The following is a 15860-nucleotide window of genomic DNA, read 5'->3' as shown; positions in this document are numbered from 1 at the left end:
GTACAATGGTTAATTTGCATATATTCAGCAGTGGTGCCTGGGAGACATCTCGAGCTCACTCCAACCTGAATTATCGCAAATTCTTTCTGTTTTAGGAAAGCAAACTTTTGTTTTTCTTAACATCTTAGTAAGGGGGCTTTTAGGACCATTGTAGTCCCTTACACACCCCAATGAGTTCTGGGTCACCATGAGCTTGCTGGTTAGTCTGTGCTTCTTGTGCAGCAGCGCTCCTAAAAGAAACAAAAGGTAAAAAATAAACCGATGAGATAAACATTTTATCTATCCTCCTAAAATGACTTTTTTTTTTAGATCTCTCTGTTTATTTTATTTTATATATTTAAATCTACTTTTTAAGTCTTAACTTTTTATTGTCTCTGCTCAATGACGCATTCATTGGAGTATGCCAGAGCTAAAATCTATGAACTATTGACCATTTTTTATCTCATTTCTGTTCTCAGAAGCCATTTTCTGCTTGGAAAGTATTATATGATTGTAATTCCTTAGGGCTGAGGGTTACACTATAGTCTGACCCAGTCCCTACCCAGACAAACTATCACTTGCATACCTAATGTTTAACTCCTTCAAGTAGAGAAAGAAAAAAGGAACACAGCCTAGTTATGTGCTTGGCACAGTGTACATATGTCTATCTCATCATGTCACATGTCACCTCATGTATCCGTAAGGGCTGGTTCAGACGGACGCTTGCGGAGCGTTTACCGCAAGCGTTCGGACCGTCGCGGTAAACACTCCCATTCAAGTGAATGGGAGCGTTTACACCGAGCTTTTGCGCGCTTTTACCCGAACGCGGCGTTCGGGTCCCGATTTTCGCGAGCGCGGGGAAAAAAACGCGACCGCATCACGACGCGACCGAAGGCTACTGAAAGCCTGACCGCGCAGCCGCCGCAACGCCCCCAGACGCGACGCTACGCAGACGTCCGTCTGAACCAGCCCTTAAGCACCAGTTTCTCAATTTTCATCCTCCTCTTTCATATGAAGCAACCTCTCTCATGTCCAAGTGCCCCCATAGGCTGCAGCCGCCCAAGGCCCGGGCCTTTGTTGCCCTTCCAGAAATCCGGCCCTGGAATTACCGCCAACACTCCAGCAATTGAAGACAGCAAAGCTGACCACTTTCCTTCCTGAATATCACAGTTTGGGTTTGAAAATGAACGCTTTGCCTTTTTAAAGTAAAAAAAAGTGTAATATTGTATTAAGATTGCGAGTGACCCAATTTTTACTTTGCCTTCCTGTGCGACAAACGTTTCATGTCCTCCGCCCCTCTCAGGAGTTCCCGATCCCTTTGTGAATTCGGCTAATAAGCGTGAAATTAAAACACTCTCAATGCTATCTCGGCTCCGCAGTCCTACCTGATTGAGGGACGAGGCTGTTCGCAGGCAAATTCTCCCAGCATTTTTTTCAATCTCGTCTTATTAAGCCCCGAGTTTTCGAGCCTTTCATTTGTCGACAGACGACTTTCAGCAAAAACTTCCGCTACTGTTTGTAGAAGAATTTCTAACTGTAATCCTCGGGAGGAATAAGAATGTTTCAGCATTTATCTCACAGTACTTTTCTTTAAAAAAAAAAAAAAAAAATTGCGTTGCATAAATGAATCAAATATTTGGATAGTAACCTTTACTTGAACCTATAGCATAACAAAGTATTGTCAAAGTGGAGATCTTCTGGTTAATGTTTGCACCATCCACATATCTGTTACTATGTATCTGGAGACTCTGGTGCATGCTGCATTAGTGGTCAGAATATACACTCAGTTTGGTCTAAAGCTGTGTACAGCTGCTCAATCTAATATAAGGCACTGTAGGCACGGGCCTACAGGCGTCTGATGATGGAAAGGCGGCTCACTCGCCTCCCATGGTGCCTCCCTCCCTCCTTACCCTATGCAGAGTCCTGATAGTGTAAATGAGCGGTTACTCGCCCAGCTTTCGGCATTTCACTGACAAGATATCCCTTCAGTCAGGGACATCTCTAGCTACTTAATACTGAGGTAGCTCTTGCTACCTAATATGGGGGCACCTCTAGCTACTTAAAGTGGATCTGAGATAAACTTTTACTCATTGCATAATTGTGTTCCTTTCCTATAGTTTATAGGGCATTCCTCAAGCCAAATACTTTTTTGTTTTTGTTTTAATACTCTATTTCCCTATAAACTAAACAAGCCACGCCCACAGGTTTTCAGAGAGCCAAGGCACTTTCAGACAGTAGCAAGGGCTCATGGGAGCTCAGTCTGGGCAGGAGGAGGGGGAGGAATTACTAGCCAGAGATTTCAGAGGCAGAGGGGAGGAGGAGGGGGGGATTAGGTTTTTTTGCTCAAGATACAGATAAGCCTGCCTCTGTGTAATGTTTACAAACAACATGCCTGCTGTCATTGTGTCACAGGAATAATCAATCATATCCTATTAAAGCTGTTTGCAGCTAGATTTGCTGTGTAAACTATCTAAACTTGAGATAAGATATATAGACAAGTTACTTGTTCTAGTTAGTTTTTCATCTCGGATCCGCTTTAAAGGCTACCAGAGCCGAATGGCTCTGCCAAAAGCTGAAGCAGTATGTCCGTTCTGCTCCCCTGTGGTCTCGTAGTGATGTCACAGGACAGGAGCGTGTCCCGGCGTGAACACTGACTGGAGACACGGGGCGTGAGGTCGAAGGTGCTCCTGTGAGGTAAATCCGGGCCTGCCTGGAACCATATGGCTTCTGGTCGGCAAGGTAGGAAAGAGAGCTTCGGCTGCTGGCATTCCAGAGCTGTGTCTGTGCTGCCCTTCGTCTTATGCTGCCACGCATGTGCAAGTACGATCGATGTGGTCTCGGAGAAATGCGCAGTAGGGGCTTTTTCTATCAGTTTGTTTTGTGGAGTTCTGGGCCCCTATTTCATTAAATTTGAGTCCCAAGATTTTACGACTCGCACTTGCGCAGTAGAGCAGATCTGATTTGCCTCGGCTATTTGTGCTGGAGCCTGAGGGGAAGCTTGTATTGCGCCTGCGCTGGAGCACAGATTGTAAGTATTGTCGTGCGCTGCAACCTTGTAGGGCGGGCTTTCAGGGGCTGCCAGAGAAGGCTGAAGAGGACAGGGGAAGCCTCCAGAGGCTTACCCCTCCCGAGGTAATGAACAACCTAGGCCAAGTCCCAGTGGGGGCGGGACTACATAACAATATACAGCAATATATAGCTACTAGTGACCTTAGCCCATTTAAAAACGGGCTAGGTCTGTTGCCGTGCGCATCCGCCTGTTACACACCTGCCGCATACCCGGCCGCCCGCTCACATGCCCGCCTGGCTTCCTGGCCCCGTCCCTGTCCTCCTGCCTATGTGAGGCTGGGTCCGTGCTGCGCACATGCGCAGTAGTAAAAAGCACGGACCCAGCTACACAGAGACAACTGTCCCTGCTGTACGCAGGGACATTTGCCTATTATTATTGTTATTATTATTATATAGGATACGAAGAGTTCCTGATGCTAAAACCAGGATATTTTATCCTCAATTTACTGCATTCTACTATATGTCACTACAGGGCCTCTTTACTGTAAGTAAAACATCCATAAATAATAATTTCACTGCTGCTCTTGCCTGCCTCTGATGTTTGCAATATAAGGTTATCAGAAGACTCTCACCACGTTTTTGGCTGCTAATGCTGTTGCATGTGATATCTGTGCTATTAGTGTTTTTTCTGTGCGTATTTGAACAGATGCTTGTGTAACGCTGTTACCCAGCAGTGATAATATGCCACATCCTGCTGTTTACTGCGACAATCATTTTCCTTTTCTTATCGGACCTCTGTATTGATGGTGATGATATTTCTGGCCAGCACACAGATAAATACTTACCTTTGTTCTTTTGTTTTGCAGGCATCCCCCGGTCAGACCTCCTACACACCAGGTCTATACGAGGCCACAAGGACTGTTTTGAAAAATATCACAAGATTGCAAACCAGGACTGTTCACGCTCCAAGCTGACCAAAAGCCCCTATGAAGAAGTCAAGACCATCCTCGGCAAAAAGATGAGCTGGATTGTGCAGTACGCCCAGAATAAAGATCTGTACGCCGACTCTGAGTGCGCCAAGCAGGCACAACACAAGCTTTATAAGTTCAGGCAGCTGACGGACAGGACCCTCCTCCCCCAGCATGACGCGCAGGTGCCGCGGTATTCTGAGAAGTGGCTGGACGCCGGGACACACAGCGTGTCCAGCTGTAGACAGGGTGCCCTCGAACAAAGCAATAGCCTACAGTCTCCCAGGAACTCTTTCTGCCATGGCCAACTGTGGGCTGGTACCAGCCAATCACAGGAGAGCCAGAACTCCAGCCTAGAATCCAGAGCCGCCGCACAGAGGAGATACCAGCATTACAGCAAAGAACAACGTAAGTCATTCCACGCACTGGTGAGCAGGGGCTGTTCTTCCATGAAGCAACGTGAGTCACGTTCTTCATGGCTGGGACAAGAAGTGGCTCCACTCCCCAATGTCCCCCTCCTCGCACTCCCTGTCTCCCCCTCCCTAGATCATGGCACCGCTTCACTCACCTGCTCACAGCATTCCAGTGATGGGATCTCCGTCTACTCATCCAGCGTCCTGTATCCATGGCTACAGTGTTGCCTCATGTGACGCGTTACGTGCTGCCAGGTCATGTCACGCTGTGGTCAGAGAGGAAGCAGGACTTCATGCGTGGCTAATCTGCTGAGAGCGGGTGAGTGATGCGGCTCCGGGGCAGCACATACCCGGCATCCTGGGGATTAGATGCTGCGGGCCGGCAGGTAGGAGATGCTGTCTTGGAGGGAGCAGAGGGAGGTAAGCGTAGTGTCAGTGCCTGCAATGCACAGCCCGATGTGTCTCTCCTCTCCAGTCCGGCTTTGCACACACACATTATCCTGACAATGTATTGCTTCAGGCAGCACAAAGACCAGAACCAGCCCTGCTGCTGAGAATAGTCATGGAAAATCTGCCTTTCACGTGGCAGGACTATCCAAATGATAAAGACAAATACGATGCAGTCTATGATTAGTTAAAGTGACACTGAATTCTCTTTTTATTAAAAAAAAAAATGTTTAAAATGCTAGCCCTACCTAAACCGCCAGTGAAGGAAGACTGAGAGGGACGGGGGAGAGGCGGCGATCCGGACTGACAGACGCACTGAGAGGCAGAGCTGCGGCTCATAGCTCTGCCTCTCACGGAAGCGCTGCCCGGATTGCCCCCCGGGGAGTTTGGGGGGGGGATTTGGTTAGATTACAGCGGCGAGGATGCAGCGGTTTAGGTAGTGCAAAAATATTAAACACGTTTTTAAATAAATAAAAAGATGTTTGTCTTGAGACTTCAGAGTCTCTTTAAAAAAGGTTATTTCATGGCAACTGAACCAGGAAATCCACTCAAAAACAGGCTCGGTAGAGCCACAATTGTGACGGTAGACTGTGCTGCTGAAGTGGCAAGGCAGTCTTGAATAAGGCCTCGCTAGACGTTTTCTGACAAGGCAGCCCCTACGGTACGAGAATATTGGCCGCGATTAGAAATGGACGCGTGTGTTGCCGCAAAGCTCATGTCTATCGGCAAACTTCAATGTTTCATAGCCGGTTGATAGCCGTATATTTTACTTTTTAATATACGGCTATCAACCGGCTATGAAACTTTGAAGGTTGCCGTTAGACATGAGATTTGCGGGCGGCAACACACGCGTCCTCTATCATCTGTTACAATGTTTCCTCTCTGGCTCCGGTCTCTCCCCCTCCTCTGATGTGAGATGTTTCCCCTGAGCCGATACATAACAGCTTGTGCTGTGTAAGCTGCAGCACTGGCGTCACTAGCGGGGGTGCGATCCGCACCCCACTTGACTCTATGAAAGGGCCGGAGGGGTGACACTTGCCAATGCCAACCTGTACATGCCTTGTAGCTCTATGTCTCTATGCCGCAGTTGCAACTTTCAACAGCGCACAGCTTGTTACAGGCAGAGGATCTCCGACGCTGGCTCCTGCAGAAGTTAACATTTCCCCTTCTCTCCCGCCCTCCAATCAGTAAAGTCCTTTACTATGCTGGTGCCTCTCTCCAACCAATGAAACAGAGGCAGCCAGCTGAGAGCCCGCCCACACAATCCCTGGCCAGACCAGCAGCAGCGTGAGTGTGAGAGAAGCGATCCTCCTCAGATTCTTGTGTTCCTTTTCCTGCAGCCAGGTTCATATAAGCTGTCCTGTCCAGGCATAATCTGCGTCCTGTTGTGATCTTATCTTCATTATTCACTCTCTGCACTTTCTGGACGCTGTTTGCCTCCTCCCCTTTTTGTTTAGCTCAGGCATGCTGTCTTTCTCAATGGGACAGCTTATTTTAATTTAAACAGCAATTGATTATATTTGGAAATACTGTATTATTAATAGTGCATGAATTATTTTTTATTTCATGTATTGTTTGTCAAATAACTGCAATAGATTAACTCTTAAATAGAACCAGAGATGATCTAAAAAAGATTTTATACATACCTGGGGCTTCCTCCAGCCCCATCCGCACGGATCGCTCCCACGCCGCCGTCCTCCGTTGCCCGCAACTACGATAACCGGCTCCCCACTCTGTCGTCAGTCGGAGCCGGGCTACGCAGGAGAAGTGCGCTCTTTGCGTATCTCTGCAGCAGCCGCTGGAGAGATACGTAGAGGGCGCACTTCTCCTGCATAGCCCGGCTCCGATGACGTCAATGACGGGAGCCTGTTCTCGTAGTTGCGGGCAGCGGAGGAGGACGGCGGCGTGGGAGCGATCCGTGCGGATGGGGCTGGAGGAAGCCCCAGGTATGTATAAAATCTTTTCTTTAGATGATCTCTGGTTCCCTTTAAGGTGGCCATACATCAGGCGACTTGGCAACTGATTGACCATCTAATTATTATAATCGAAAGTGGATGAAAATTGGTGCCGCCAAGTGCATGCGCGACTGACAATGCAACCAATTTCAGGACGAAATTGGTTGCATTAGGCAATCGGACATGCTGCAAGATGTAAGGCCAACCTGCTTGATAGGGTAACAGCAAACGATATGGGGAGGTGCAACGAAACCCCCGGTACTGTTCCCGCAATATGTGTGTGTAATGTGTAAATGTGCTGTAATGTGCGTTTATACATTACCTGTCCTGTGTCGCGGTGGCTGCCTGTCTTCCACCTCTCTTCAATTACCCGCATACATGCTGCTGGCGCATAGCATGCCGGTGCGTGATGTCACACATGCGCCACACCGGCAGCGTGTATGCAGATAATTGAAGAGAGGCGGAAGACGGACGGCCAACGCAACACAGGACAGGTAATGTGTAAATGCACATTACAGCACATATACATTACACACATATATACATACATACACAGCGGCCAGGCAGAGGATGTGCTGTCCGATTCCCAAGAGATTTCAGCATGAAATTGATTGGGAATTGGACTGTGGTGTATGGGCAGCTGAAAGATCACTCTCCTATCAGATTCGATCACAGAGAGATTTGTCTCATGGTCGAATCTGCCCATCAGAAGTGTATGGCTATCTCAAGGTGCCCATATATCTAGTGATGTACGGGCAGATCCACCAAGAAACAAATCTCTCTCTGGCCGAATCTGATTAGATAGAGATCTGTTGGTTGCCCATACACAGCAGGCCTATTCCCAATCAATTTCAGCTTGAAAGCGCTCGGGAATCGGCCGCCTCCGTCGCTGCCCCCTAATGTATATGTGCCCCCCGGCCTGTGCATTTATACTGTCCACTGTTGCCTGCCACAGTGCCAGTCCCTCTTCTGCATTTCCACCCTATGTGGCTACTGTCATATAGTGCTAGGGGCCGTGTGTGTGATGTCATGTGCTATACGCCGGCAACGAGTGAGATACGGAAATGGATGGGCACCACAACAGGCAACAGCAGACAGGTGAAGCATAACTGCACGGGGGCACATTTGCATTAGGGGGGACAGAATGAGGGGTTCCGTCTTGCTTGTCACGATATCCCATGCCATTACTGCCATGGACCCAATTTACTACGACAGTCCGGGATTTCCCAGCATGTCCGATTGATACATTCAACCAATTTGTTGAATCGTTAAACGGGCATGCTTAGTGTGGCACCAATTTGCATCAGATTTGATCATTATTGAATCGGATGGTTGCTGGGCCGCTGAGTCGTCTCATGTATGGACACCTTTAATTTTCCCTAGTATTGACTTTATTTAGTATTAATATAGCGCCAACATCTTACGCAGCACTGTACAGAGTATTATCTTGTCACTGTCCCTCAGAGGAGCTCACAATCTAATCCCTCTCATAGTCATGTGTCTATGTATGTATCGTGTAGTGTATGTATCGCTGTCTTGGGCCATTTTAGGGAGACGCCAATTCACTTATCTGTATGTTTTTGGGATGTAAGAGGAAACTGGAGTGTCTGGAGGAAACCCACACAGACACTGGGAAAACATACAAACTCTGCGTAAAAAGTGCCCTGACTGTGATGTGAAACGAGGACTCAGTGCTGCAAGTCGAGCGTGCTAACCACTATGCCACCATTAGGAGAATTGATATTTTGCACTGGCCACTTTGAGTTACACTGCTACATTACAGTTGGCTCAGCACACACTCTGCCACAGCTATTTTCGTTGTGGTGTGCCCCGCGCGTTGTACTCATCCCTCTTTTTCCAAACTTCAGCCGCAACACAGCATGCCACCCCCCCATGGCACACACACACCACATAAAAAAATTGACAGAGGGTGGGGGGGGGGGGGGGGGGGGCGGGGTTGTCTATGAATAGTCCGCACCAGGTGTCAAACACCCTAGCTACGCCACTGCAGCCACCCCACATCCTCTATACAGAGCTGTAGTGTCGCACCCATCTACTCGCTGCAGGGAGACCAGAGGAACTGTAGCTGGAGTTGTCCCATGCCTAGTATAAGCATATAGAACGTGTGCAGGGCTGGTTCTCTCATGAAGCAAGGTGAAACATTTGCTTCAGTTGCAGCATTTTTGTACTGTGTACCTTCCTGGGATGGAGTGGCTGACGGAGAGCAGTTTGTTTGTGACAGACTTATGCTATTGAGCTGCAGCACGCCATGTGAGAACATTGCATGAAGCAAATTGGATGTGTGCGATCTTTCCAAAGTGTGTGTGTGGGGTCTCTGTATTCAGCAGTTGAGAGTGGCGGGATGGCGGCACAGCTGTGCAAAGAGCTGCATGCTACATCCTAGTTGCACTCTGTTCCCCCAGCTCTGGCCTACTCAGCAGCGCTTCCCTGACACCGTCACTAATTATCTCGGGGCTCCGGTGTATATGTTCTTCTCTCAACTAATACATTTTAATGATCTTTCTGAATGTAGCTGCTGCCTGTTATAAGGATGATAGAGAAACGTGCATTTCCGGGGACATGGAGAGCTGAGTGCAATTAATAACCCCCGAGATGCTAGAAATGAGCAGTTGCCAGGTCCCCCGACTCCACATCTACATGGGTGGGCATCTGCATACAGAAAGGGAACCAGATCACCTGCTGGGGTCTGTACTCTGACATTCTCTATCCAGGGACAAACTAGCAGCCCTTCAGAGAAAGGTGGGTAGCTCCGAATAGTCACTGTGTTGGGGATGGGTCGACAGCTCCAGCTATACTCGGGTACCTCGGGTATACTCGGGTACCTCTAATTGCCGGAAGCTATTTATAGGACTATTATACTCTGAAGATCAGAACCAGCACGAGTCCACTGTACGGTTCCTGTATGGGTACTAAGCATCACCTAAATGTATGTAGAGGCCAGTGCTCTGTCATGCGTTTCTATATGCCGTGCACCCTCATCTATTCTACATTAGAGCTTATTCCTCTTTCATGATGTGTATATTTTGTATTGTACAGATGTAGTCTTGTCACTTAACTCCCTCAGAGTGGCCACAATCTAATCCTTACCATAGCCATGTCTATGTATGTATGTGAAGTGTATGTATCCTGGTCTAGAGCCAATTAAGGGGGATGCCAACTAACTTATATGTATGCTTTCCGGATGTGGGAGGACAACAGAATGCCCGGAGGAAACCCACAGAAACGGGAAAAACATACATACATACATACACCGAGCCGGGGGTCCCAGCGCTGCTAACCTACCCACGCCATCCTGATCGTGCTGCCCCCAACGTAGGTTAAATATCTTCGTTATTCATAGGTGGGCGGATACGGCTATTTAGCCGCACAATGAAATGATTTATTATTCTTTCTCACTAGTGTTTCAGGAAGCCCACTTATGAATAACGAAGATATTTAACCTACGTTGGGGGCAGCACGATCAGGATGGCGTGGGTAGGTTAGCAGCGCTGGGACCCCCGGCTCGGTGTATGTATGTATGTATGTTTTTCCCGTTTCTGTGGGTTTCCTCCGGGCATTCTGTTGTCCTCCCACATCCGGAAAGCATACATATAAGTTAGTTGGCATCCCCCTTAATTGGCTCTAGACCAGGATACATACACTTCACATACATACATAGACATGGCTATGGTAAGGATTAGATTGTGGCCACTCTGAGGGAGTTAAGTGACAAGACTACATCTGTACAATACAAAATATACACATCATGAAAGAGGAATAAGCTCTAATGTAGAATAGATGAGGGTGCACGGCATATAGAAACGCATGACAGAGCACTGGCCTCTACATACATTTAGGTGATGCTTAGTACCCATACAGGAACCGTACAGTGGACTCGTGCTGGTTCTGATCTTCAGGGTGCGACACTACAGCTCTGTATAGAGGATGTGGGGTGGCTGCAGTGGCGTAGCTAGGGTGTTTGACACCTGGTGCGGACTATTCATAGACAACCCCGCCCCCCCCCCCCCCCCCCCCCCCCCCCCCGCCCTCTGTCAATTTTTTTACGTGGTGTGTGTGTGCCATGGGGGGGGTGGCATGCTGTGTTGCGGCTGAAGTTTGGAAAACAAGGGATGAGTACAACGCGCGGGGCACACCACAACGAAAATAGCTGTGGCAGAGTGTGTGCTGAGCCAACTGTAATGTAGCAGTGTAACTCAAAGTGGCCAGTGCAAAATATCAATTCTCCTAATGGTGGCATAGTGGTTAGCACGCTCGACTTGCAGCACTGAGTCCTCGTTTCACATCACAGTCAGGGCACTTTTTACGCAGAGTTTGTATGTTTTCCCAGTGTCTGTGTGGGTTTCCTCCAGACACTCCAGTTTCCTCTTACATCCCAAAAACATACAGATAAGTGAATTGGCGTCTCCCTAAAATGGCCCAAGACAGCGATACATACACTACACGATACATACATAGACACATGACTATGAGAGGGATTAGATTGTGAGCTCCTCTGAGGGACAGTGACAAGATAATACTCTGTACAGTGCTGCGTAAGATGTTGGCGCTATATTAATACTAAATAAAGTCAATACTAGGGAAAATTAAAGGTGGCCATACATGAGACGACTCAGCGGCCCAGCAACCATCCGATTCAATAATGATCAAATCTGATGCAAATTGGTGCCACACTAAGCATGCCCGTTTAACGATTCAACAAATTGGTTGAATGTATCAATCGGACATGCTGGGAAATCCCGGACTGTCGTAGTAAATTGGGTCCATGGCAGTAATGGCATGGGATATCGTGACAAGCAAGACGGAACCCCTCATTCTGTCCCCCCTAATGCAAATGTGCCCCCGTGCAGTTATGCTTCACCTGTCTGCTGTTGCCTGTTGTGGTGCCCATCCATTTCCGTATCTCACTCGTTGCCGGCGTATAGCACATGACATCACACACACGGCCCCTAGCACTATATGACAGTAGCCACATAGGGTGGAAATGCAGAAGAGGGACTGGCACTGTGGCAGGCAACAGTGGACAGTATAAATGCACAGGCCGGGGGGCACATATACATTAGGGGGCAGCGACGGAGGCGGCCGATTCCCGAGCGCTTTCAAGCTGAAATTGATTGGGAATAGGCCTGCTGTGTATGGGCAACCAACAGATCTCTATCTAATCAGATTCGGCCAGAGAGAGATTTGTTTCTTGGTGGATCTGCCCGTACATCACTAGATATATGGGCACCTTGAGATAGCCATACACTTCTGATGGGCAGATTCGACCATGAGACAAATCTCTCTGTGATCGAATCTGATAGGAGAGTGATCTTTCAGCTGCCCATACACCACAGTCTAATTCCCGATCAATTTCATGCTGAAATCTCTTGGGAATCGGACAGCACATCCTCTGCCTGGCCGCTGTGTATGTATGTATATATGTGTGTAATGTATATGTGCTGTAATGTGCATTTACACATTACCTGTCCTGTGTTGCGTTGGCCGTCCGTCTTCCGCCTCTCTTCAATTATCTGCATACACGCTGCCGGTGTGGCGCATGTGTGACATCACGCACCGGCATGCTATGCGCCAGCAGCATGTATGCGGGTAATTGAAGAGAGGTGGAAGACAGGCAGCCACCGCGACACAGGACAGGTAATGTATAAACGCACATTACAGCACATTTACACATTACACACACATATTGCGGGAACAGTACCGGGGGTTTCGTTGCACCTCCCCATATCGTTTGCTGTTACCCTATCAAGCAGGTTGGCCTTACATCTTGCAGCATGTCCGATTGCCTAATGCAACCAATTTCGTCCTGAAATTGGTTGCATTGTCAGTCGCGCATGCACTTGGCGGCACCAATTTTCATCCACTTTCGATTATAATAATTAGATGGTCAATCAGTTGCCAAGTCGCCTGATGTATGGCCACCTTAAAGGGAACCAGAGATCATCTAAAGAAAAGATTTTATACATACCTGGGGCTTCCTCCAGCCCCATCCGCACGGATCGCTCCCACGCCGCCGTCCTCCTCCGCTGCCCGCAACTACGAGAACAGGCTCCCGTCATTGACGTCATCGGAGCCGGGCTATGCAGGAGAAGTGCGCCCTCTACGTATCTCTCCAGCGGCTGCTGCAGAGATACGCAAAGAGCGCACTTCTCCTGCGTAGCCCGGCTCCGACTGACGACAGAGTGGGGAGCCGGTTATCGTAGTTGCGGGCAACGGAGGACGGCGGCGTGGGAGCGATCCGTGCGGATGGGGCTGGAGGAAGCCCCAGGTATGTATAAAATCTTTTTTAGATCATCTCTGGTTCTATTTAAGAGTTAATCTATTGCAGTTATTTGACAAACAATACATGAAATAAAAAATAATTCATGCACTATTAATAATACAGTATTTCCAAATATAATCAATTGCTGTTTAAATTAAAATAAGCTGTCCCATTGAGAAAGACAGCATGCCTGAGCTAAACAAAAAGGGGAGGAGGCAAACAGCGTCCAGAAAGTGCAGAGAGTGAATAATGAAGATAAGATCACAACAGGACGCAGATTATGCCTGGACAGGACAGCTTATATGAACCTGGCTGCAGGAAAAGGAACACAAGAATCTGAGGAGGATCGCTTCTCTCACACTCACGCTGCTGCTGGTCTGGCCAGGGATTGTGTGGGCGGGCTCTCAGCTGGCTGCCTCTGTTTCATTGGTTGGAGAGAGGCACCAGCATAGTAAAGGACTTTACTGATTGGAGGGCGGGAGAGAAGGGGAAATGTTAACTTCTGCAGGAGCCAGCGTCGGAGATCCTCTGCCTGTAACAAGCTGTGCGCTGTTGAAAGTTGCAACTGCGGCATAGAGACATAGAGCTACAAGGCATGTACAGGTTGGCATTGGCAAGTGTCACCCCTCCGGCCCTTTCATAGAGTCAAGTGGGGTGCGGATCGCACCCCCGCTAGTGACGCCAGTGCTGCAGCTTACACAGCACAAGCTGTTATGTATCGGCTCAGGGGAAACATCTCACATCAGAGGAGGGGGAGAGACCGGAGCCAGAGAGGAAACATTGTAACAGATGATAGAGGACGCGTGTGTTGCCGCCCGCAAATCTCATGTCTAACGGCAACCTTCAAAGTTTCATAGCCGGTTGATAGCCGTATATTAAAAAGTAAAATATACGGCTATCAACCGGCTATGAAACATTGAAGTTTGCCGTTAGACAACACACGCGTCCATTTTATTGTGCGGCTAAATAGCCGTATCCGCAGCCCCTACAGGTTTGATTTAAAACATTGTTTTCTATTAGGTGCTAAAGTTATGTATAGGTTCTATCAAATCATAGTGGGGATTGCTAAAAATGTAATAGACTAGCAACTGTGCAGCTCTAATGCTGTGCCTATGCCATGAATTAGAATTGGCTTTTATTTTGGCAAATTATGGCTAGTTGAGGATGTATGAGACTTAATGGAAACATCCTGTTTTTTTTTTTTTTTTTTTGAAAAAAGCAGATCTACTTACCTTACTACTTCCTCCAGTCCCTGGAAGCTTATGTGTCCCTCATCACAGCTCTGCTCCCAGTCGGTGGCTTGGGGTCCCCCCTGCTGCAGCAGCCAACCTGGCGAGGTCGGCAGCCTCTGTGTGCGCAGCCACGCCGCTCGCGGTAATACTTCCGCAGTCAGGAGCATTCTGCGCAGGTGCAGTACCCTGTGCAGGACACTCCTGACTACGCGAGTGCAAGGCCACACGCTCGCGCAGGGGCTGCCGATCTCACCAGGTCGGCTGCTGCAACAGAGAGGACCCCGGGCCCCCGACTGGGAGCGGAGCTGTGCCGAAGGAAACATAAGCTGCCAGAGGCTCGAGGCAGCCCCAGGTAAGTACTGCAGATGCTTTTTTTTTTTTAAAAAAAAAGTATGTTTTCTTTAAAGGACAACTGAAGTGAATGGGAAATATGGAGGCTGCCATATTTATTTCCCTTTAAAGTGAACCTGAGATAAAGAACACCTCAGGATTTATACTTACCTAGGACTTCCTCCTGCCTCTTGTAGTCTGTCTGGTCCCTCAGATTCCATCCGGTCATCTCCATTCTCCCACAGTCTGGCCCGATTAATTCCCTTACTGGCTCAGTGATGGGCTTCTGTGTGTAGAGCTCTCAGTAAGAAACATTCCGCACAGATCACCTGGCAGGAATAAAGAGGTCACCACCAGTGATACATTTCAGAATGTTAATCAGGGAGAGGAAAGATTTCACAATGGGCAAACGCTGACTAAATAATCTATAAATATAGTAAAAAAATAAGCAGTTTTATTAATTACGGTATGTTATTTTCACTACAGTTCCTCTTTAAACTAGCATAAATGTTGTTGTTTTTAATGAACTATCAAAGCATATAAGGGTAAAATCGTAAGATGAATGGCAGAAAGTGGCATAATTGGAGGGATACTTTCAGCATGCTGGAGTTGTGTAATGAGGTAGCACAGGAAGCTGGAAGACATGAGGGATGGGCAGCAGTGAGGCCTTGGCTGTCAGTTACTGGTCTCTAGCTGATGACAGATGGGTGATAGCTGCTCTACCTCCCTGCATCACCACTGCACTCTATCCTGTTCTGTTGTGTAAGCTGAGCTTTGTGTACAGGTCCAGCCAACCGCGTGGGCTTCTGTCCTGTGTCTCAGGCCCAGCCATTGGCTGTAGAGGACACCTCAATGTCACGTCTGTCACACTGCCTTACTCCCTTGTTTAACCGCCTTAGGGTATTGCCACTTCTGATTGACAGTAAGACAAATGGACAGTGACTGGCTCTGTATATGTAGCATGTGTTCTGGAACGTCACCAGGCATTGTGTACATCTGAGCTGGCATATACTGTAATATGAATACAATTCCAGCATTTCCAGCACCCACTGGATAGAGGATTCTTGTACCTCTTAAGGTGGCCATACACCTGTCAATCTGCCACCAGATAGACCATGAGATAGATCACTCTCTGATTAGGGATCTATTGTCTGCCCACACACTGGAGAATGTTTGCATGCTGAAATTTATTGGAAATCATTCTAGTGCTGCCGCCTGCCGGGCTGACACCCCCCCCCCCCCCCCCC

The 15860-nt window shown here is 48.2% G+C and overlaps 1 protein-coding gene across 2 annotated transcripts in view; it reads left to right on the top strand.

The window, feature by feature from the left end:
* C2H21orf91 (chromosome 2 C21orf91 homolog) overlaps positions 1–15860 on the top strand; it is a 70942-nt gene that overhangs the window by 35907 nt on the left and 19175 nt on the right. For both annotated transcript variants that reach the window (XM_068270573.1, XM_068270572.1), the window contains exon 3: positions 3855–4364. In XM_068270573.1, the coding sequence (XP_068126674.1) occupies positions 3855–4364 (510 nt within the window). The remainder of the gene's footprint in view (positions 1–3854; positions 4365–15860) is intronic.

This window comes from Hyperolius riggenbachi, chromosome 2 (genome assembly GCF_040937935.1).
Source record: "Hyperolius riggenbachi isolate aHypRig1 chromosome 2, aHypRig1.pri, whole genome shotgun sequence".
NCBI classification, from domain to species: Eukaryota; Metazoa; Chordata; class Amphibia; order Anura; family Hyperoliidae; genus Hyperolius; species Hyperolius riggenbachi.
Note: the sequence above shows the minus strand (reverse complement) of the source record. Positions and strands in the feature narration are given on the sequence as shown.